General features: G+C 37.9%; 1 protein-coding gene across 13 annotated transcripts; it reads left to right on the top strand.

Moving 5' to 3' along the window:
- The first annotated feature begins 215 nt into the window (after positions 1 to 215).
- LOC18447176 (ubiquitin carboxyl-terminal hydrolase 2) lies at positions 216 to 21,121 on the top strand. Of its 13 annotated transcripts, none has more exons than XM_088872316.1 (7): positions 216 to 371; positions 1,371 to 1,412; positions 6,929 to 6,975; positions 16,502 to 16,599; positions 19,425 to 19,471; positions 19,573 to 19,675; positions 20,013 to 21,121. In XM_088872316.1, exon 7 carries the CDS (start codon positions 20,097 to 20,099, stop codon positions 20,805 to 20,807), a length of 711 nt encoding a protein of 236 aa, XP_088728442.1. In that variant the 5' UTR covers positions 216 to 371; positions 1,371 to 1,412; positions 6,929 to 6,975; positions 16,502 to 16,599; positions 19,425 to 19,471; positions 19,573 to 19,675; positions 20,013 to 20,096; the 3' UTR covers positions 20,808 to 21,121. The 13 variants fall into 13 exon arrangements, with proteins under 13 accessions (XP_088728442.1, XP_088728445.1, XP_088728443.1 ...); XM_088872319.1 differs by having other exon boundaries at positions 19,573 to 19,856; XM_088872317.1 differs by having other exon boundaries at positions 19,562 to 19,675.
- The last annotated feature ends 310 nt before the right edge of the window (positions 21,122 to 21,431 follow it).

Here is a 21,431-nt window from a genome sequence, read left to right as displayed (position 1 = left end):
ATCTAAGTAGATCTATAAACGTACGAAAATATTAAAAATAAACAATATAAAAAATATGTTGTAAAATGCACTATTATTTATATTGCCATGGTCAAATGTCGAGATAATCGATCATATGGATTTTCAACCTAAAAAAATTCGTTTCCCGGTGAATTTTGTAGGTGCATCCGTACTGTTACACTATAAGGTTGCATCCTTATCCAGAGATAGAAAGAGAGGAGGCTAGAGAGAGAGAATCGGAGAGAGGGGAGTTTGGAGAGAGAATCTTATAGCAAAGAGGAGCTTAGATCGAGAGAGACTTTTAGCGGTGCGCTTTGTGGAGATTGTACGGGTGACGCTGTAGCAGGAGCTTCGTCTAGCTTGTGGTAAAGGTGCGGAGACTCGTGCCCTAAATTCCTACAATCATCTTGCAACTCTAGTTTTCACAATCGTCTTGAAATTTTTAGTTGTAGGGCTTGGATAACTTATTGGAAGAAGTAGATGCCGATGATATTTGTTTTTTTTAGAGTAAGTGATTTTGGTTGATGCTTCTTGCTGTATATGCTTTTGTTGGAAATCTCTTTCTGTCATGAACCTGTTTTTCCAATGTTTGCTACTGGAAATTGTTAATCTATAAGGAACCCGGAAACCTGTTTGGATTGGCTTTTTAATGGCCTTGGCATGAGATATTTAGAGGATATCAGTGACCTGTAAGGATATGTGGAGAAAATCAGTGACCTGTATAGAGTCTAAAAGCTGTATCAGATTGGGGTTCTGATGACTTTGGCTTAAGAGATTTGGAGGACATCAATGACCTGTAACAAATCCTAAAAACTGTTTGGAATGAGGTTTTAATGGCTTTGGCTTGAGAGATTACAGGAAATCATTGGCCTGTGACAAAGGATGAATACATTGTCAATGGTGATTTACAAGTACCTATTTGTTTTTTTGTTTTTTTTTTCCTTTTTTGAAGGATTCTTTGGGTTTCTGCTCTTAGTTTTTCCCATGAGCAAACTAGCTTTTGTAGTCTCGAATTTCAAAGGCAATATGTTTCATGGTATGTGCATTAAGTTAACACATTGTCACAGGTTGTGCTTCTATCAAGTGGAAAGTAATATACTTACATATGCATACATTGAGCTTATAACATGCATCAAACATACAGCAATCATATATTGACCACTTCTACATACAGTTTAAGATAATTAATATGCAGTTTTATACGCATTACAATTATTATATAAATGTATTTCTATATTTAACAATGTATTCTGAGGTTTCTATTCCTATAGATTGGAAACTAACTTTTGCCAAAATTTCTTGTTATTGTATTGATTTGCCTTATAAGCAGAAACAACTTGTAACCTTCTATCCTTATGCAACTTCTGCAGATATTTCAAAAATGTCTTGGTGTACAATTGAGTCTGATCCAGGTCAGTTTGAATGATAGTGAAACATTGTGGTTTATTTTATTTACGGGAACCTTCTTTTCATTTGTTTTTATTATAAAAACCAGGATGAGTTGCATGTTGACTATGTCTTTCTTCTGTAATTAAAAATTAACTCAGGCATTCATTGAAGTTCATTGACCTTAAGTTGCTGTTATTGATGTTTGATGCACATGGAACAATTTATTGTTTTACATGTTTTTGTCGTAGTGGTAACTATGCTAGAAATTTTGTGATTTTGATTTTGAGGCCTTCTTCAAAATGGACCAGGCTCATGTATTGATCTGTGTTGGTAACCACCAAGATAGAATATTTTATCATTTGTTTGTTTTGTTTTTGGTTACATATGCTTTTACATTTCTTGTCTTTGTTGGCATACGTTTTATGGCTAGATGTTTGTGTTTCTATTGCATGGAAATCAAAACCCGAGCTTTTGAGAAGCAACAAGCCATTTCGAAGCGTTTCCTTGCTCTCTACACGTGCTCTTTTTTTCTTTCTCGGATTTAACTTTTAAATTATTCTCTACTATGCTTCTATTTGGTGGGGTTATCACTTGGGGTTGTCACTTGGATGTCAACTGGTAGAGCAGTTTTAGTGTTGATAATTGTTGGTTTGGGGTGTAACCTCCCTCTTTCTTAATTTTTACCTTATCCTTGGCTTTGGCAAAATTTATTGCTTGTGGCTTTCTATATCCTGATGTTGATATGAGCTTTCTAGGCCTGGTTTAATATGTTGCTACTTGGGGTAGACAAAAATTTGTGGGCATCATAGATGAGGATCACTAGTTTACATGTGTGAGCTATATTTTAAGAAAATATTAGACCAATGGATTAGGCTTGCAATTTGACATGGTCCCAGTGTTCCAAAAAACGCTTGGGCGGCACCTAGGCGGCTAGGGGGTCTAGGCCGCCCAATGCCTAGGCGGCCGCCTAGAACCTTGGCAGCCTAGGTTCAAAAGGGGGAAAATGGTGTCCAGTAACCTTGTTTTGCGTACATATTTTGTACAGAATATGCATATTCATGCATTTTTTATAATCCCAAAAAAAAAAACCAAAAATACCCCACCCGATGGGTATTTTTTCACCTAGTCGGGTGCAATTCCCAAGACGCCCGCTCAGCTACGCTAGGCGCCCACTTAGGCAGGGTACTAGGCCGGCGTCTAGGGTCCCTAGGCAGGCACCCAGGGACAACCCGCCTAGTTGGTTCGCCCAGGCATGGGCGGTGCGCCAGGCCCCCCATCCCGCCTAGGCGTTGGGTGGACCGCTTTTTGAATCAATGCATGGTCCCTAGCTGAGTTGGCCTTGTTTGACTTGGTCGACTCTCATCTCAACTATTATTTTAGTTGGGGAGTGTATGAAACAATCTGTTGCGCCATTTGGGCATTATGCATCAACTAATAGTATTACTTCCATAGGAATATGCACATGTCAAAGGAAGAGGTTGAAAAATGGTTAGCTAATTCAGATGCGGAAAGCACTTTTTTTGGCAGGGTTTTATGGTGTGGCTTTACTTTTTATCATAAAAGCTAGGTGTTATAAAACCTTTTTCCTTTTCTTTTGTCAAACTCCTTAAACTATCGCCTTTTTTTTGTTTGGAAAGTGGGAAATAAATCTCATAGCAGAAGATAGCGAACCGAGGTAATCGGAACCTTTCATATAACAATTTAGAAGATAGAGAGATAGAGCACCTATCTTAGCAAAGAAAAGTTAGGCAACCTTGAAGATCAGCAAAATTCTTCATGTCTCTCTAATCTGCATTAGAGTGATATTGTTATCTTAATAATAAAAAGTAGTACTCAGTTTTACTCACATAATTTATGACAAAGGTTCAAAAAGGCGGATGCGGCAGCCTAGGCAGCCAGGGGTCTGGGCCGCCTAGGGGGACAGGGGTTTGGGCCGCTTAGGCACCAAGGCGGCCGCCTAGATACCCGGGCAGCCCTAAGGGAAGGGGGTTGGTTAGGGGCCATATGTTGTTTGTATGTGTGTGTTTTATGAATGTGTGTGTATGTGTTTAGTGTATGTATGTGCATGCACACGTATATGTATGCATGAGGTCTCGCATGAAATTCTTAAAGATCATCCTCTTTTTTTTTTCTTTTGGATTTATATTTGTGAGAGAGAGGTCTTGAACACTTGGAGGATATGTTGAGAGATCGAGAGATCGAGAGAGAGAGAGAGAGAGAGAGAGAGAGAGAGAGAGAGAGAGAGAGAGAGAGAGAGAGACCTCGCATCAAACACTTGGAGGTTATTTTCTTCTTTTTTCTTCTTCTTACATGTAAAGAGGGAGCATATGGGTCCATGTGTATCTTCATGTGTGCGTGTGAGAGAGAGAGACTGCACATCGAATACTAGAGTCCATCTTCTTCTTTTTCTTTTCATATGTCGGGAGAGCACATGGACCGAGAGAGAGATAGAGAGAGAGAGAGAAGGGCAATACCATGCTTTATTTTTTGTTTTGGTGGATTTGAATTTTTTTAAGGGATGGCACTAGGTGGGCCTAAGCACCTGCCTTGAGGCCCCCTAGGCGCCTGTCCAGACCCCACTGCCTAGGCATAGCCTAGGCAGTTTGTCGGCTAGGTGGCCAAATTATTGTTCACTGTTTATGACAAGTACAAGTTTTGCTAAGGAAAACAAATTGTGGACATGAGAATTTCATCAGTTAATTTAGAACTATTCCTTCTCTGAAGCGTAAATTGGTGTGTCCCTTATGCATTTCTTGGTGCTTTTCATTTGAAACTTTAGATGCCATTTTTAGTTCCAAAGCTACTCTTAGATGTTATTTAGGACTTCAACTATTTACATATGGCATCACTATGTTGCTTAGGATGTAATCACAAATGTACAAACCAGTGTTTTAAAAAACGGCGAGTCGAACCGGTCTCGCCCGGTTCGACTCAGGAACCGGCACAGCTCGTGTCGGTTCCATCACAAAATCGGGAACCGCCTTGTTCTAGAGTAGAACCGTCGGTTCCAATCAGGTTCTATCCGGTTCACACACGTAATGCATGACACGCACGTGCGAGCGTGCCCCACGCACACTCACACGTGCACACGTGTGTCCGAGCGCACGTGCGAGCATGCCCCACACGTGCACACGTGTGCGAGAGCACGTGCGAGTATGCCCCACGCACACTCACACGTGCACACGTGTGTCCGAGCGCACGTGCGAGCATGCCCCACGCACACTCACGCGTGCACACGTGTGTCCGAGCGCACATGCGAGCGTGCCCCATGCACACTCACGCGTGCACACGTGTATACAAGCGCACGTGTGAGGTTGTCCCAATATTTTTGCACACATATTATAGTTCATATTACATAGGTATTTATATACCAAAGTTGAATACCCATCTTTTGATGTGGGATAATTTTCAAACATCATTAAATGAAAACGAAATGTAAATATAGCCTATTAATCAGCAATTTATAATCACATGTAGTTAGATGGCTTGGTGGTTATGACTTTTGTTTTTTTACTTGATGTCCCAAGGTCGAATCCCCTTGAGCATGTGTTGCATTTTTGTTGTGTATATAGTGGTTGGTATAAATATAAATATTTTTGTAAATAATATAAAAGGCATAAAAAAATGAAAAATAAAAAAATTAATTTTTTATATAACAGTTAATTTTTGTTGTATATAGTGGTATAATTAATTTTGTAAATAATATGAAAGGTATAAAAAAAATAACAGTAAAAATTTTATTCTATTTGAAATCTCCATCTTTCTACTAACAATCTCTTTTACTAAATTTATTATAGAAACCTAAAAAAATAAATATTTGAAAAATTGAAGTGTTATTTTCAAAATTTGTACGCATTTTATTAATTTTTACATTGATAACCAAATCTTTTATTTTATTTATGAATTTTTACATTATAAATCATGTAATGTACTATTTTTCTTACAGTTGTCAATAATACATTTTAAATTAGATAATATTATAAAATATTTTTAATTTGTTATTATTTGTCTAATAGAATAATTATAAAATGTCAACGAATAATTATAATTTCAGTATATAATATTATCATTAGTGAGGTTGTAATAATTTTGGATTATAGTTAGTTAGGTTGTAATAGTTTGGGTTTTTTTAGCGGATTAGGGTTTTTCGCCAAAACGAGATTTTAATGGCCATTTTTTCATTGATTAGTCTACTCTTTATAATAGTCCATATATAATTATATATTTTATCCATGATAATTTTATGATTTTTCTTTTATGTGATGCAAATTTAATGGTTAAAATAAGTTTATATTGGAAAAGAGCATCTCAATATTCACAAATTGATAAAAAAAATGAAAGTTAATAATGTAGTACCCTCATTTTTTATGGGATTCCTAAAAAACAACATTTATAATGAATTTTAATAATTTTTTTGGATTTTTTTGAAGCTTTAATCCGACTGATTCAGTCGATTCCCGATTCGGATCGTCGATTCGCCGATCCGGATCGGTTTTTGAGGTGCCTTATCTGGGTCACCGATTTGCTTTTTAATTATACCACTGTATACAACAAAAATTAACTGTTATATAAAAAATTAATTTTTTTATTTTTCATTTTTTATGCCTTTTATATTATTTACAAAAATATTTATATTTATACCAACCACTATATACACAACAAAAATATTTATATTTATACCAACCACTATATACACAACAAAAATGCAACACATGCCCAAGGGGATTCGACCTTGGGACATCAAGTAAAAAAACGAAAGTCATAACCACCAAGCCAATCTAACTACATGTGATTATAAATTGTTGATTAATAGACTATATTTACATTTCGTTTTCATTTAATGATGTTTGGGAATTATCCGACATCGAAAGATGGGTATTCAACTTTGGTATATAAATACCTATGTAATATGAACTATAATATGTGTGCAAAAATATTAGGACAACCTCACACGTGCGCTTGGATACATGTGTGCACGCTTGAGTGTGCGTGGGGCACGCTCGCACGTGCGCTTGGACACACGTGTGCATGTGTGAGTGTGAGTGGGGGCATGCTCGCACGTGCGCTTAGACACACGTGTGCACGTGTGAGTGTGAGTGGGGCAGGCTCTCACGTGTGCTCAGACACACGTGTGCGCGTGTGCGTGGGGCACGCTCGCACATGCGTGTCATGCATTACGTGTGTGAATCGGCGGTTCTACTCTAGAATCGGGCGGTTCCCGGTTTTGTGCTGAAACCGGCACGGGCTGTGCCGGTTCCCGAGTCAAACTGGGCGAGTCCGGTTCGACTTGCCGTTTTTTAAAACACTGGTACAAACAAATACTTTCTTGTTCTTCATCTCTTTTATGTGCTTGCAGTGGTTATTTGGGCATATATTGCAGATTCAATATGGTCTAATACTCATCTGAGAAATGTTTTCTCATTTCTGCAGTGGTGATTAGTATATATTGATGGGACTTGCTACTTTGGAAACTTTATGATGTCGTTGCCTGTAGTTTTTTGTGTGTTGGTTCTAATAATATCTTTGCTTGCATTTGTAGGTGTTTTTACTGAACTAATTCAGCAAATGCAAGTAAAAGGGTTGCAGGTAAATTCACTGAAACTTGGTTAACCACTATAGAGATCATATGTTACTCTGTCTAGGGGTTCATTTCTTATAATGCATGCATCGTCGTTCCTATAGCACGCACACACATGAGGTGTCGGCTGTAAAGGAGACCAGAATTAACTAGGTTTGTGCAATACCACTAAAAGGAATGATGTAGAGTCACTAGGGCTAGGCTCCTACACGAGTGCAATGTTCAAAAAGGCGTAGGCGCCCGCCTAGGCGTTTTGGGGCCTGGCCGCCTAGATGGGTAGGGACTATTAATTAAGATAAAAGTTATAATATAATTATTATTTGTTAATTAATATCTATAATATTTGGTTTTCGATAACAAATATTCACAAAATATCAACTTCATCCAAAGTTTATGACTATTCACAAAATATAAATCCAAATCGGTAAATGTGCCTTCTACCAATATGTAAAAATATAAAAAAAGAAAAAAAAACTAATAGAATATCAAAACATCAGACATTGTATTCATAAATGAATTCAATATAGGACAAATTTAATCGTCCAAACGAGATAATAATCAATTAATCACAAAAAAATCAATCTTTCAACTACAAACATGTAAATATATCATAAAAAGAAAAAAAAAAAAGTTAAAAAAAATAAAAATCAAATGATTCAAAACATAGTACGTTGTAGCAAAAAAACTCAAAACCCTTATTCAAATATCATAATGGCATAATGCTCTAAAAATATCAAAATAAAAATATTGTCGGCCCAAACCTCGCCTATTCGGTTGCCGAAAGTCGTCACAATTGACCACTAGAACCTCTGAAAACTACAACGAAGTATTGCCTTTGATTTCGGAAGAAATTGAAAAAATCGAAAATTTATCGATCTTTCGTTAAAATCACAAAATGGAGGTTTTTGGGGCATTTTTCTCCCTCTAGATGGCACGGATTTGGTTTTGGGGGTTTAGAATGTCCCCCAAAACCCTTTCCCCCTCCCCACCACCCCTCCACCTTTAGGGGGGTGGGAAATTACTCTTTTGACCGTAGTCGAGGTTATTTTTCCACCCTCGGCAACTTGTGTCGAGGCGGCGCCTACGCGGCCGCCTAGATGCAAGCCGCCTAGGCGTTTTAGGGGACTGGTTGCCTAGGCGGCTGGGCGGCCGAATTTTCAAACACTGCATGAGTGTAACATGATTGGAGGGCTTACAAAGAAGGGGTTGGGTTGCGAATTCTGGGTTTTATGGACACTAAGGTTTGGGTTTTGGTTTGATTGGGGTCTAAGGTTTGACTGTAATGAAAGTTGCTGTTCTGGCCTTGAATGCATGAGAGGATGATTTGAAGTTCATGACAGTCAGGAAGGAGTTAGGTTAGGGAAAAATGGTTTGGGGAACATTTAGAAATTGCATTTAAAGTTTTTAATGGAGGTCAATATTAATGGAAATCTGCAGGTGCAGCAAGGGTGATGATGGCTGGGTTTGAAGGGAACAAAGTGAATTGATGCCGAATTGGGCTTTGATGGCTTAAGGATATGTATTATGGATTTGGAAAGGAGGTGGCTATGTTATTAGGGCGTGGGAAAGATTAATTTGATGTCATAGAAACAGGGTGATGGATTTGGTGGGAACATTTAGGAATCGAATTAAAGGTTTTAATGAAGGTCAATATTCCTGGAAATCTGCAGGTGCAGCAATGTTGATGGCTGGGTTTGAAGGGAACGATTTGAGATCGAGGCCAAATTGGGCTTTGAGGGCTTAAGGATATGTTTATGGATTTCAAAAGGGGGTTGCTATGTTATTAGGGCGTGGGAAGTTGATAGTGTAGAAATAGGCAATGGATTTGGTGGAGAAAAGTGCTTGAAAAATCAACTTGGTCAAGGAACTCAATTGCTGGCTGGATTGAGTTACTTGAGCGAGACTGAGCTGACTTGCCTGAGTTGGCGCAGAGTTCAAAGATGGTCTGAAAAAAACAAAGAAAATAGGGAAAAGGCCTGATAAATAAGAAAAAAAAAAAAAGGAAAAAAAATGAACAAAGAAAAAAATAAAATAAAAGATGTCTTTCAAAATCGCAACCCTGCCTTAACTTTTTAATCCTTTTGAAATTAGTAATTTCAAATTTCTTGTCAGTTCACTCTTCTAAAAAAAAAAAAAAAAAAATTCGTGTCAATGACCTTATAAAATTAAGTTTAGTATTTTTCCTTTCGAAACTTTAACCTTTTTTCAGTTGCCATCAATGAATCCTATTGCTAAGGCTTCATTGGCTGGTGTTGATTCAATGATCGCCTGACTATTCCTTATCCCATCGCAATCTACCTTGGAATATTGGACTGCCGCTCTGAAAAATCTAGATCTAGAATCCCTATGATGGGGAGAGATTTGATACAAGCTTTGTTCATCAATTTCGGGTTTTGAATAGAGGTGAAGTTTTGACCAACAAAAAGGGATCCATTTCTTTTAAGTTTTTCACGAAAAGCATGCAGAACTAACATTCCAATTTTTTTCAACAAATATGATGTGCTTTTTCTGAGACAAGCTAATGCCATGTTTTGATCTGGCTACTTCAATTTCTAGAAGATACCGTAGCTGACACAAATCCTTTTGAACATATTATTTTAGATCTCTTTTGAAATGATGATTCCTTCTTGATCATTGCTTGTAATGACAATATCATGAACATAAACAACTAAGACAATTATCTTGGAGTCCCCTTTCCTCTTTCCAAATAGACACCTAATGCTCAGCATAGCTGCGTTGACATCCATATGCCACAACAATTTCACTAAATTTCTCAAACCATGCACGTGGGAACTACTTCAGACCGTAATGACTTTCTTCCTTTGGCATACCTTGTCTGACTCCCCTTGAGCAACAAACCTCGATGGTTGATCTATATACAATTTTTGTAATTATCATGGAGGAAGGCATTCTTGTCATCAAGCTACTACGGTGGTCAGCCCTTGTTTGTTGTTGTACATGTAAGCTTAGAGCAAAACTTTCAAAGTAATCAATGCCATTAGTTTGGGTGTATCCTTGGCAACCATTCTGGCTTTTAATCTCTCAACAGTGCCATCAGGCTGATATTATATTGCATAAACCCACTGACAGGTAATAGTCCTTTTTCCAGCTAGCAACTAAGTGAGCTGCCATGTATCGTTCAAGTTGAGTGCATCCATTTCCTTTTCCATTGCTTTCCTTCACCCAGTATGGAAAAATGCTTCCTAATAAGACTTAGGGATTGAAATGTTCGTTATTTTGTTGAGTCCCTTAAATTTGGGACCTCAATGAAATTTGCTAACAAGGTTTAGGAAGACGAAAGGTTTGGGATCTGGAGGTACAAGAGAACTCACTTTTTTTGAAGTATTACATGCCCCCGACTCTGCAAAAATCTGTGATGCAATCGGTTCGGGCTGGTACACCCCTAGGATACTACCAGATCAATTTTACTGTTTTTTATTCTTTGAGTTGCATGCTCAAGTGACTCACCTAAAACCACCTACAATGAAAACTGATGTCTTCCAATCAGTACCAATGAACATCGATTGGAAACCATAATTCGATATAACAACAAATATCTCTCTCACTTAGCGCAGCTTAAGAAACAAATACTGCTTCGAATTGGTAATAATGTCAAAGACTTTGATTGGGTATGAAACACATGAATATGTGGACTTGTATCTATCATTAGATGATGCAAGAAAAGATCCAGAAAAAATTAGGAATAGGTTTACTTGTATCGTTCAATAGATAATACAATAAAAGATCCTTAAAAGTTCCTGCACAAAACAAAGTTACAAGAAAGTACCTTGTTAATTCCTTCCAAAGTCGTCATGTACTAGATGACCTCGTCATCATTACAAATCCAGAGAGTAGGTAAGAAGAGGATCATCATGCATGAAATGGGCATGAATGCATTTTGGTGTGAGGAGTGAGAAGCCATATGATTTTCCAAGAAGAAAAAACTTAGAGAGAAACCTAAAGGAGCATTTAAATGGATAAATGATGATGGTATGCATCATCATGACAAGATTAGAAAGAAAAAGAGGACTCATATTAAATGTGATATGAAGCTTACACATCCTATGCTATGTGTCAAGGCATTATAAAACATAACAGAAAGACCCCAATCACCATGAAGGTAAAGTGGAGAAAATATTAAAACAAAAGGTAAGCCTTAAGGTGGACTAGGGGTGTACACTATATCAGTAGACTAGCAGAAATTTAAAAAAACAGAGTTGCGTTGAAACATTGACAGATAAAACTAACATGAAATGATAACATAGCTAATGCAAAACTTTGATAGGATGGAGACAAATTTGTAAAGGAAACAAAATGAACAATGAAGGAATGTTGAGTACAGACCTTATACCTCAGGAATGGCAATAGATTATTGCTAGAAACAATGTGAGGCGAACCAAGAAGTGATCTGTTGGCGAAGATAATTTTTGAGTGGCTGCTTGAGTCGGTGGAGGGTGTCCATCCTCACTTTCCTTCTCGTGTTAATATTTATGGGCTGCTTCTGAGGTCATCATGATGTGTAGAATAATACGTTCAAGCAGGGCCAGGTAGGTGAGGTGAAGATGAAGTAATAATAGGAATAGGAACATGAACTATAGAAGATGAGGGCTTTGAGACTTCTTCCAGAGCATCTATAAAAGAAATTTGGACAATGCAAACACAACCAAAGACCCGAGGAATAACAAACAATGGAGTATCATAAAAATAGTACGAGGTGAGCAAGGCATCTTCCCAATAAACTTTAGTTAAGTAACATGAGGTCAGCAAGGCATCTTCCTAATAAACTATTGGAACATGCATATTAATTAAAAGGGCGCAGGTTACTTCAAGTAAATGCTGATTGTTCCTTTTAGTAACCCCATTCTAACAAGGAATATATGCACAAGAAGTTTGATGTAAAATTTCATTTTGAGCAAAATAATTTAAAATTCTCTGGAAAGATATTAGTAGAGCATTATTACATGTAAAACACGAACATTCCTATTGAATTGAGTTTGGATCTCTTTGTAAAACATTTTAAAAATGGAGAATATCTTAGATCTCTCTTTTATTAAATATGACCATGTCGTTCGTGAATAATCATCTGTGGAAGTTACAAAATATCTATGATCAGACAAACTTCGTAGTCTAATGGGATGACATATATTGGAATGAACAATTATAAACAGAATACGTCGCCATTTATTAATTCTAGGACGAAATGACATCGTATGACACTTGCGTAATTGACAAGCCTCACACTCAAAGTAGACACAAACTCTAAAGAAGGGGCTAACAACTTCAAGTTATTGAGAGGAGGATGGCGTAAAGGGGCTAACAACTTCAAGTTATTGAGAGGAGGATGGTCTAGCTGACAATGCCATAAGAAGGGAGAAGCAGAAGAGTGAAGAGCAGCACCAATCATGCTATGATCCAAATAGTATAGCCACCTGATTCATACCTGCCACCAATCGTCCTCTGTCCTTAGACCCTGAAAGACACAAGATGCATAAAAAAGTTACTTGGCAGTGGGGAGATTTGGTTGATTTACTCGTACAATAAATTGGAATGAAAGTTTGGAGCATATAGCACATAGGACACAGAAAAGGAAGAAGTAGGCATAGTTGAACCTTGTTTGGATGCACTAGATAACGATTCACTAGCCAAAATAACAGAGAAATCATGAAATACATTTATCTAGAAATACCAAAACAGTGGACTCACCAATCATGTCGTTGTCAGCTCGAGTTAATTACCCACGGAGTAGGTTTTTGAGATGCAAAAAGCACAGAGGTAACCGAGTTAGCAAGGGTGGCAATGGAAGTGGAGATGCAAAAATGGGCCGCTGTACTTGTTTAACAATTTTTGTATATTCTTTTCTTGAAAGTACAACATAGTCTCCAACAAAATTTACCTGTTATTGATGATCACTGGATTTATTTAGATAAGCATCATCACTCTCTTATTTGTAACTAACCTGATTTGCCCAAGCAGGTTTTCCAACCTTATCTCAACACTTATCAACCATATAATTTGTACACCCATAATGCGTATGCTTTCAGGTTGAACGACCCCTGCCTCCATTACCTCTACCATTGCCTCTTCCTGAGTCATGACCACGTTCCCAACCTCTGCCTTTATCACTTCTTCCCACAAATGTATTAAGTGCTAATCCATCATTGACAATTGTGTTTGAAGAAGGCTTAGGAGTGGCAGATACATTGATACATTGAATGCATGCATAGACGGTATTGAGGGACAATAGCTCACTGCCTACCAAAATCTGTCCCCTAACAGAATGGTACTCGGGATCATAGTTATTGGGAGCGCCCATGTAGGGGTCCGATTTTGCCCCGTAATCTTGATCGTGCGCTCCAAGTGACTGGATCTCTATTCCAAACGCTTCCTTGTGTATTTGGATCTCATACCTGGAGTTATGGGAACTCGATTCCTATTATTTGGGAACGAGTTCCCTAGCAAGTGGGATCCAGATCCGCATGCCCAAGATCATAGCTCCAATCTCATTCGGAACCACGATTCTATCATACTAGGTTTCGAGTATCCTATACAATGGAGCGAGCGACACCTACAAAGTTTATTTTATTCATGCCTCAAATCATCCAGCAATTGCTATACGGTTCCCAAAATTTTAGCCTAAAACAATCAACCTAGTGTGGTGTTTTGCACCTTTTGCTAGTAATGCACAATATGCTCATGCATGAGCACAATGCACGTGGTCAATCGTCGATTACGAACTTAGTCGAAATGGGAAATTTAGCCCATCCTTGAGTGTCAATAGTATAGACTTGAGATGGGTAAATCTTGCCCAGGAGTGCCAGTTTGAAGAAGGATATTATATAAGTGGTGCACTGTCTACCACAATAATGTTGTTTATTGAATTTGGTGTGAAATCATGCTCCAATGCATCACAATAAGGTTTTCATTGAATTTGGTATGAAATCATGCTCCAATGACATCAAAAATTCAATGGCAATCTCAATGCCATGAATTTTGACTACATTGATACCTTGGAACCGTGGATTTGGAACCGTGGATTTGGAACCGTGGATTTGGAAAGAGTTAAACATGCTATCTAATATAACTCGCTCCCAATTTACAATATACAGAATTAGTGAACTACGGAAACCCCGATCCTAGGAACAACACAACGTAATCCTAACTCTACAAACCTTGATCCTAGGAACGACACAACGCGTTCCCTTTTGGTAGGGATCTCGTTCCCGTCCAGACAACAATGCGCTCCCTAGAAGTCATGGAACTTGGTCCCATGCCCAGACCATGTATGGAGCTCGCTCAGCCACCTAAGAAACTTTGAGCTAGACTCGCTCCGCACTCCTGTTCTCGTTCTCGATATCTATGCTCGGGATTAAGACTCAATTAAAATTTGGCAACTCTGAATTCTTCATGTTGCTTCCTCTGTAATTCAATTTAGATTTAGCTCTTCCTACATACCTTTAAGGTTATAATATCCACTCACACTCTTACTATCTTATTGCAATTGAAACATTTTTCAAAGAATTCATGTACCCAAGAGATATTCTTATTTAATCAATGTTTCTTTCGAAGTGTCCCAAATTTCATGTCTTTTTTGTTGTACAAAATTGAGGGGTGTATTTGGAAGTTAAATGTTAAACAGATGAAGGGCCAGGATGTAATTGTGGTAAGGGTTTCTGAAGGAGAAAATTAGGTTTTTGGGTTTTTTCTTCAATAAATATATAAATTTTGCATAAGAAAAATAGAGAGAAGAATTTGTTTTAAGACGTGTAAAAAGATATTTTTGGGGTTGTAGACATGCATCTTAGAAATTCTGGCTAAGGCTTCTGGGAATCCTATTAGCTAGAATTTCTAGGGGTGGGTGTCTACAATTGCCCCTCTTTGCCATTTCACCTAGGACAGCGGGTGAATGGCAAAGTAGTCACCGGAGACATGATGGAAATAAGTGGGGTCATTCTTTTGAATAGTACCCTTTGGGAAGGGGGTACACTGATGGATATTTCTGATCTATAAGATATTGAACTGGCACTACGTTATCTTTGAGGGTGTGATATTGAGAGGTCTTGACAATTGGGATCCGAAGTGACAGTTAGCAGAAACTGTGCTATCTTTGAGCTGGTGACTTCTTATTGAGGTCACCCCATTGTAACCTGGGACGCTAGTGTAGTCATCTTTGGCTTTAGACATTTACTATTGTGCATAGTTTTCAATGGAATGGGATTTGAAATTTGAAGAAGAAAGGATTGATGGTGAATTTCTGGCTAATTGAATTTCTTTTCACCTTTTGATTCTAAATTCTAAATTCTAAAGAACCACTGGTTCAGGCTAAGGTTTTTGGGAACCTATGGGTTGTTCTTCCTAAAACTATGTCTATCTAAGGATTTCAACCTATTCTTCAAGACTTTCAGAGAAGGTGAAACACAGAAACATCATGTACGGGCTTGTCCAACTCCTTCATTTTAGAAAATATTTTTAGCAATTTTGTAAATAGATAGCATTTTTTGAAAACAATACCAAGTGCCTGGACATATGATTTTAGGGAAGAAATTAATATTTTTTAAAAAAATCACAGACACAAAGGCGAAAGTTTTTGAAAAGAGAGAATTTTCTTTTTGTTTTTTTTTTTATTTTTGAAAAGAGAGAATTTCGAAAACAGGTTGGTAAGTAATCTGGGTTCATGCCAGCATGGAGTTTTTTTTCGAATATGAGCTTGCCTAGCCTTTGCTTGGGACCTTTACGACGAGGGATCTTCAAGTACTCCCTCATCTTCCAATCTTAGCTCTTGTGTCACAACTCAAGGGAGAGTTTTCTAAAGTTTTTGAGCAAGCAAATGTTTTGGATAATATGGGATATTGCCCCTGAGTGCTTAGAATCTCCTTGGACTTTCAATTTCGTTCATCAAACACTACTCATTTGAAGTTCAAATAGTTGAGAGCCCTCAAGTTTACCAGGACTAATGCTTTCAAATTTCTTTCGCTTTTTGACACCATTTTGACTTCTCTTCAGAAGTTGAGAAGAATTTCTAGGGATATTGGGGAAGAGACAAAAAGAGAGATTTTTATTTTTATCGTCCTCAGGGTCCCTTTCAGGTGTTCATCCCGGTGGCCTTTTTTCCAACGCTCCGGGTTCCTTTTAGATTTTCTACTCGTGGAACTTTTTTTTTTTTTGTTAAACTTTTGAAGAGGACAAAGGAGGAGAAGAGTCTAGTCATTGGTGTTTTTTCCTTGTTGCGGCACTTCACCCAAAAAGCAAATATGAACTCGATCATCCTTCCCCCTCCAGTTGGCATGGAGATTCCAATCTTGGTTATATTTAGATTTTCCTTGCCCCTGGTTGATATCCCACACTTTCTTGACAAAGGTTGCTGAATTCCTGTTGAATCTTTCTTCCTTGAATTGCTTCACTTGGTCCTTGATCTTCAGACTCGGAGTTACTCTCCGCTTCCTAGTCCTTCAATCTCCTATTGGGTTGGCTGAGTTCATTTCTTCTTTCTTTCTTTTTTTTATTTTTTTTCATATTTTTTTTCTTATGACTCCTTAGGTCGTTAAGGTCACGGAGTTGGGTGCTTAAGCAGAGCGTGGATGCCCCACTACGCTTATTTAAGAGGGAGGAGGAAATGATCACCCTATCGCTTATTGGTAATTTTTTTCATTTGCAACTTCATGTTGGCCTTGTAGATCTAAATAGGATCAAATTTTAGGGTGGACTCACTTGCAGACCTAGAGAAGGGGTATATTCTTTCATCATTTTATTTTTATTATTATTTTTCTGGTTTGTTTATTTTCTTTCTACTTGCATCTACATCAACTATGGATTTGGCATGGACTATGGATTTTCTAAGGGATATTTGTGATGAAGCTTTAGAGTTTTACGTGATTATGATTTGAGTTCAGGTACGGTTAAAATATAATTTATGTCCAAGATGTAACATTATTTGTTACTCTCTTTTACTTAGTAATGAATGTGGTGAAACTTCCTAGTGTGGACCTACCCTAAGAAGCTGGTTTGTGGTTTAAGCGTTTCTATGTAAAGTATGTTTCAGGAAAATGGCTCGATACCTTCCTCCTTGAAGAGATCTTCGCTACAGTTTGTTTTGTGCATGTTATCAATATCAGATTCTTAATTGGATCTTCAAATTGTTGACTTGTTTTGGAGAATAAATCTTTTGCACTGGAAACATAGTATCAATTTGCTGGTTAACCTTTTGTTTTGCGCCCATTTCAATTTCTGAGTTGCCCTGTAGCAAGAAGACCAGCAAAAACTTTAGTGTAAAACATCATATGGAGTACTTTGTTTAGACCTTCAAATGGTTGGGGTGGTTCTTCTTCTTCTAAAGGGATTGATGGTTGTGGGGGTTCAATTCTCAAGTTCAATTGAGAATGCTCAGTTGAAACTTCATCTGGATCTCACATCAGGTCCTTGTTGTGACGTCAACTCATTATAGATTCCAAGTGGTTTTGTGATACCTGTACTCCTGGACATTTCCATCTTAGAGAGGAGTTCTGAGGTAGGAATGTCCAAGAGTGAAGTGATAAGTCCACAAGCCATGGTTTGAATGTCCAATGACGTTCATTGCATCAATATAGATTCATAATGGTGTACAACATTATTTGGTATGGAACCAAACTTAATAGAAGTTAGAAGGTTAGCTGGAAAGCGATCCGATTTTGTGGTGTGAGAGGATTAGTCCTAATGGAGATGGCATCCTCTGGGACAGATAATTATTGAAAAAATCATAGTTGTTGGAGGCAGAAGTGGGTTCGATAGCGAGATCAGTTTAGGGAACTCGGAACTGCCATAGGGTAGAAGTTCTCTGGGGTTAGGATCAATGTCCATAAATTCAACCAGTTAAGGAACTAAATCCTAGGATACTTGGGAGTGTGGTCCCATTTCACTGGGATTGAGGTTTTGGCTTGGAGGGATCTAAGTTCCTCTGTACATGAAACAAAATTAATTAGTAGTATATGATAAAATTACGATCAATGACTACTCGATCCATTATCACACACCTTAGTTTATTACCAATGCCATAATTATAGAACTCCAATTTAATAGAATACAATTTAACAATATATTATAAATTGGCTTACTATGATATTAAACTATAGTTTTTTAATACTCTAATTCTAGTATATCACAATGTGAGATGCACTACAATTTAACATATACTAAAGAAATAAATATATAAGACTCTACTACCAAGGAGAGGAGCAGTAGTTCAATCAAAAGTATAGGTCCTCTCCTTGGAGGGATCCAATGAGTATGTAGACCGAGATCCCATTTTATAGAGAGTGAGATCCCTATTTCTCCAAACCGAGTTCCCTCTAAGATCCCTTATGGAAACCGCGAAAGTATAGGTCCTCTCCTTGGAGGGATCCAATGAGTATGTAGACCGAGATCCGATTTTATAGAGAGTGAGATCCCTATTTCTCCAAACCGAGTTCCCTCTAAGATCCCTTATGGAAACCGCGGGAACGAGTTCCTGAGGTGGGACCGTGACCTTACCCCCAGGTTCCCTTACTTATGAAAAAAATTGTTGGTTATTTGACTATAGTTCTGAGAATGCCTGCATCCTCATGGAAACTTTTATGGTTTGAGTCTAGGTTCCTAAAGCCTCAAACATAACCGGAGGTTTTCAATTCTCTGGGACAATTCAAGGATTCAAAAACCAGACCGCCCGATGCCTAGGCAGCCCAAGACGGGCAGGATGTACCTGGGTGGGCGCCCAGGGCTGTGGGCCCTTTTCCGTTTTTTTAAGTTGCCCAAAAGGGTGAAGGGGTTCATTTTGACCCGAAGATAGTATAAAAATGTTATAGGGGATAGTTTTAACCCCCAAAAGTTATTTAAAAAAAAAAAAAAAAAACCCTCAATCTCTTTGCTATACTTTTTTTTGAGAATCGGAAGTATTTTTTTTGGATTGAAAAAGTTTCCTAAACTGTTTTTCTCATTTAAATTATTTTTGTATGATTTGAATTTTGAAATTTTGAACAAGTTTATTCTCAACATGTGATATGTCATATGTTTGTATATAAAAACGTATGTTACAATATTTTTAAATGCAATACATACAACATAGACACAAATATATGCATATATGCGCGTTTGGACAACAAATATATGTATATATTTTAAAAATTTCTACTACAGGCCGCGCGACCCGCATGGTCGTTAGGCGCCAGGCCAGCCGCCTAGCGTTTTTTGAAACCTTGCTGGGATATTTAATTGAATTTGGTGCATGTAATTCTAATGCATTGAAAGGTGTGTTTGGACAGTTACATGAAAGTTTGGGATGTTTGGATCTGGTCTTGAAAGTTTATTTTTCTTTTCTCTCAGACTTCTATGTTTTTGGCTAGGTAACTTTTTACCATTTGACATATTTTTGATCAGGAATTTTAAACACATTATTACTTTAAAGGTCTTCTACTAATCCTGCATCTGATGTGTGCTACTTGCTACTCAACAGGTTGAAGAGCTTTACTCCTTAGATCTGGATTCCCTCAACAGTCTTAGGTACACCTATATCTTGAACAGACTTTACATCAATTTACTACTTCCCCATCCTTTTGGCAATTGAAACTCTTTGATGTATGATATTGGTAGTGACAATACAGGCCTGTGTATGGTCTGATATTCCTTTTCAAATGGAGGCCAGGAGATAAAGATGAACGACTTGTAATTAAAGATCACAGCCCAAATTTATTTTTTGCCAGTCAGGTAAATTGGTCTTGTGCCTTTGAGCATAACAAGAGAGCATGTAATTACCTGCATAGATCATACAGGCGGCCCAGATGGCAACAATACCTGGGCTCACCTTTTTCTCCCTAAAATGACTGTTTTAACTCTGATCTGGTATTCAAGAGATAGCAGAAAATAAGGGAGAAAAGGTAAACTGGAGGTAAATTATATTTAAAAGGGTTTTTTGGTCCTTGTACTTCCATATTTCGAGTTTGCATACTACCCACATGATTATGCAGGATTTTTAGGTACTGATCTCTATATTTTCCCATTATGATCTCACTTTCATGGTCTAATTTGCCGATAATTTTTACAGGTAATCAACAATGCTTGTGCAACCCAGGCAATTCTCTCTATCTTACTGAACTGCCCAGAAATTGACATTGGTCCTGAGCTCTCGATGTTAAAGGAATTTACGAAGAATTTCCCGCCTGAGCTAAAAGGACTGGCCATTAACAATAGTGAAGCAATTCGCACTGCTCACAACAGTTTTGCTCGGCCTGAGCCCTTTGTGGCCGATGACCAAAGACCTGCTGAAAAAGATGACGATGTGTACCATTTCATAAGCTATCTGCCTGTTGATGGGGTTCTTTATGAACTCGATGGATTAAAAGAAGGCCCCATTAGCCTTGGAAAGTGCCCTGGAGGAAGAGATGGTTTGGAGTGGCTTCAAATGGTTCAACCAGTGATTCAAGAACGCATAGAGAAGTATTCAAAAAATGAGATTAGGTTTAACCTTATGGCTATCATAAAGAATAGGAAAGAGATTTACACAGTCGAAGTTAAAGAGCTCCAAAAGAGGAGAGAGTGTATCACTCAGCAGCTTGCAGCTGCTCAAGCGGAGAGATCGGGGGGGAGAATAGATTCGAGTACCCAAAGTAGTGTGATTGACGGGCTAAAGAAATCACTTGCAGATGTGACCTTGGGTATCGAGAATGTGACTGAGAAGATATTGATGGAGGAGGAGAAGTTCAAGAAGTGGAAGACTGAAAACATAAGGAGGAAGCATAATTACATTCCCTTCCTGTTCAATTTCTTGAAGATATTGGCCGAGAAGAAGCAGTTAAAGCCTCTTATTGAGAAGGCAAGGCAGAAAACCAGCACAAGATGAGAGGTAAGTCTCTCTAGTTCTTATGATAAAGCTTTAAAGGTATGGAGGTTCTAGTTGGGTGTAGTTTAGGGGGATTTCTTTTGGATACCCTAGCGCCTGAACTTTCTGATGTGAGAGTATGCGTGACAAGGGCTGCTGATAGAGATTGCTCAGGGGCGCGAAAGAGGAACATTGGTGTAATGCAATTGAGGATTTGGTTTTGCTGCCCCATCTCTGTGGTAAAGGCTTGTTAGAACCCTTAATTCCCATGTTTAAGTCGGTACTTTGTGTATACTTTCAAGGTTGGGCCCATATTGTGTTTTACTTTCACCTCCTATTTCTGCTCATACTTTTCTTGACGTTGCATCTCTGGAATCCTTTCTTCATGAACCCATGTTTGGTTTGCATGAAATTTTTTTTGTGATAATATATGTGATTAGGTATGGGATTTTTCTACACCAATTGGTCAATGGCAGGAAAGTGTATCATAAAAATAGACCAATTGGTATGAAAGAATTTCCATGTCTAATTACATCAGGGAGTTCTTTCATATGAAAATATTTTCAGGAAAAAAAATTTCTTTATAAAATTTGATTGGAATCAACATGCCCTTATGTGGCAGGGAGTATTGAATGTGATGGCTTC

The sequence above is a fragment of the Amborella trichopoda genome, chromosome 7, assembly GCF_054954075.1.
Source record: "Amborella trichopoda isolate Santa Cruz 75 chromosome 7, AtrichopodaSantaCruz75HAP2 v2.0, whole genome shotgun sequence".
Lineage (NCBI taxonomy): Eukaryota > Viridiplantae > Streptophyta > Magnoliopsida > Amborellales > Amborellaceae > Amborella > Amborella trichopoda.
The sequence above is the reverse complement of the archived record's forward strand: the minus strand, read 5'-3'. Positions and strand labels throughout refer to the sequence as shown.

What these genes read in the sequence shown, in the direction of transcription:
- LOC18447176 (XM_011629815.3), top strand. Translation starts at nt 1,382, where the DNA reads ATGTCTTGGTGTACAATTGAGTCTGATCCAG. An exon ending in TGCAAGTAAAAGGGTTGCAG is followed by an intron (nt 6,976 to 19,424) that starts GTAAATTCACTG and finishes GCTACTCAACAG; the next exon opens with GTTGAAGAGCTTTACTCCTT. An exon ending in ATTTATTTTTTGCCAGTCAG is followed by an intron (nt 19,676 to 20,012) that starts GTAAATTGGTCT and finishes TAATTTTTACAG; the next exon opens with GTAATCAACAATGCTTGTGC.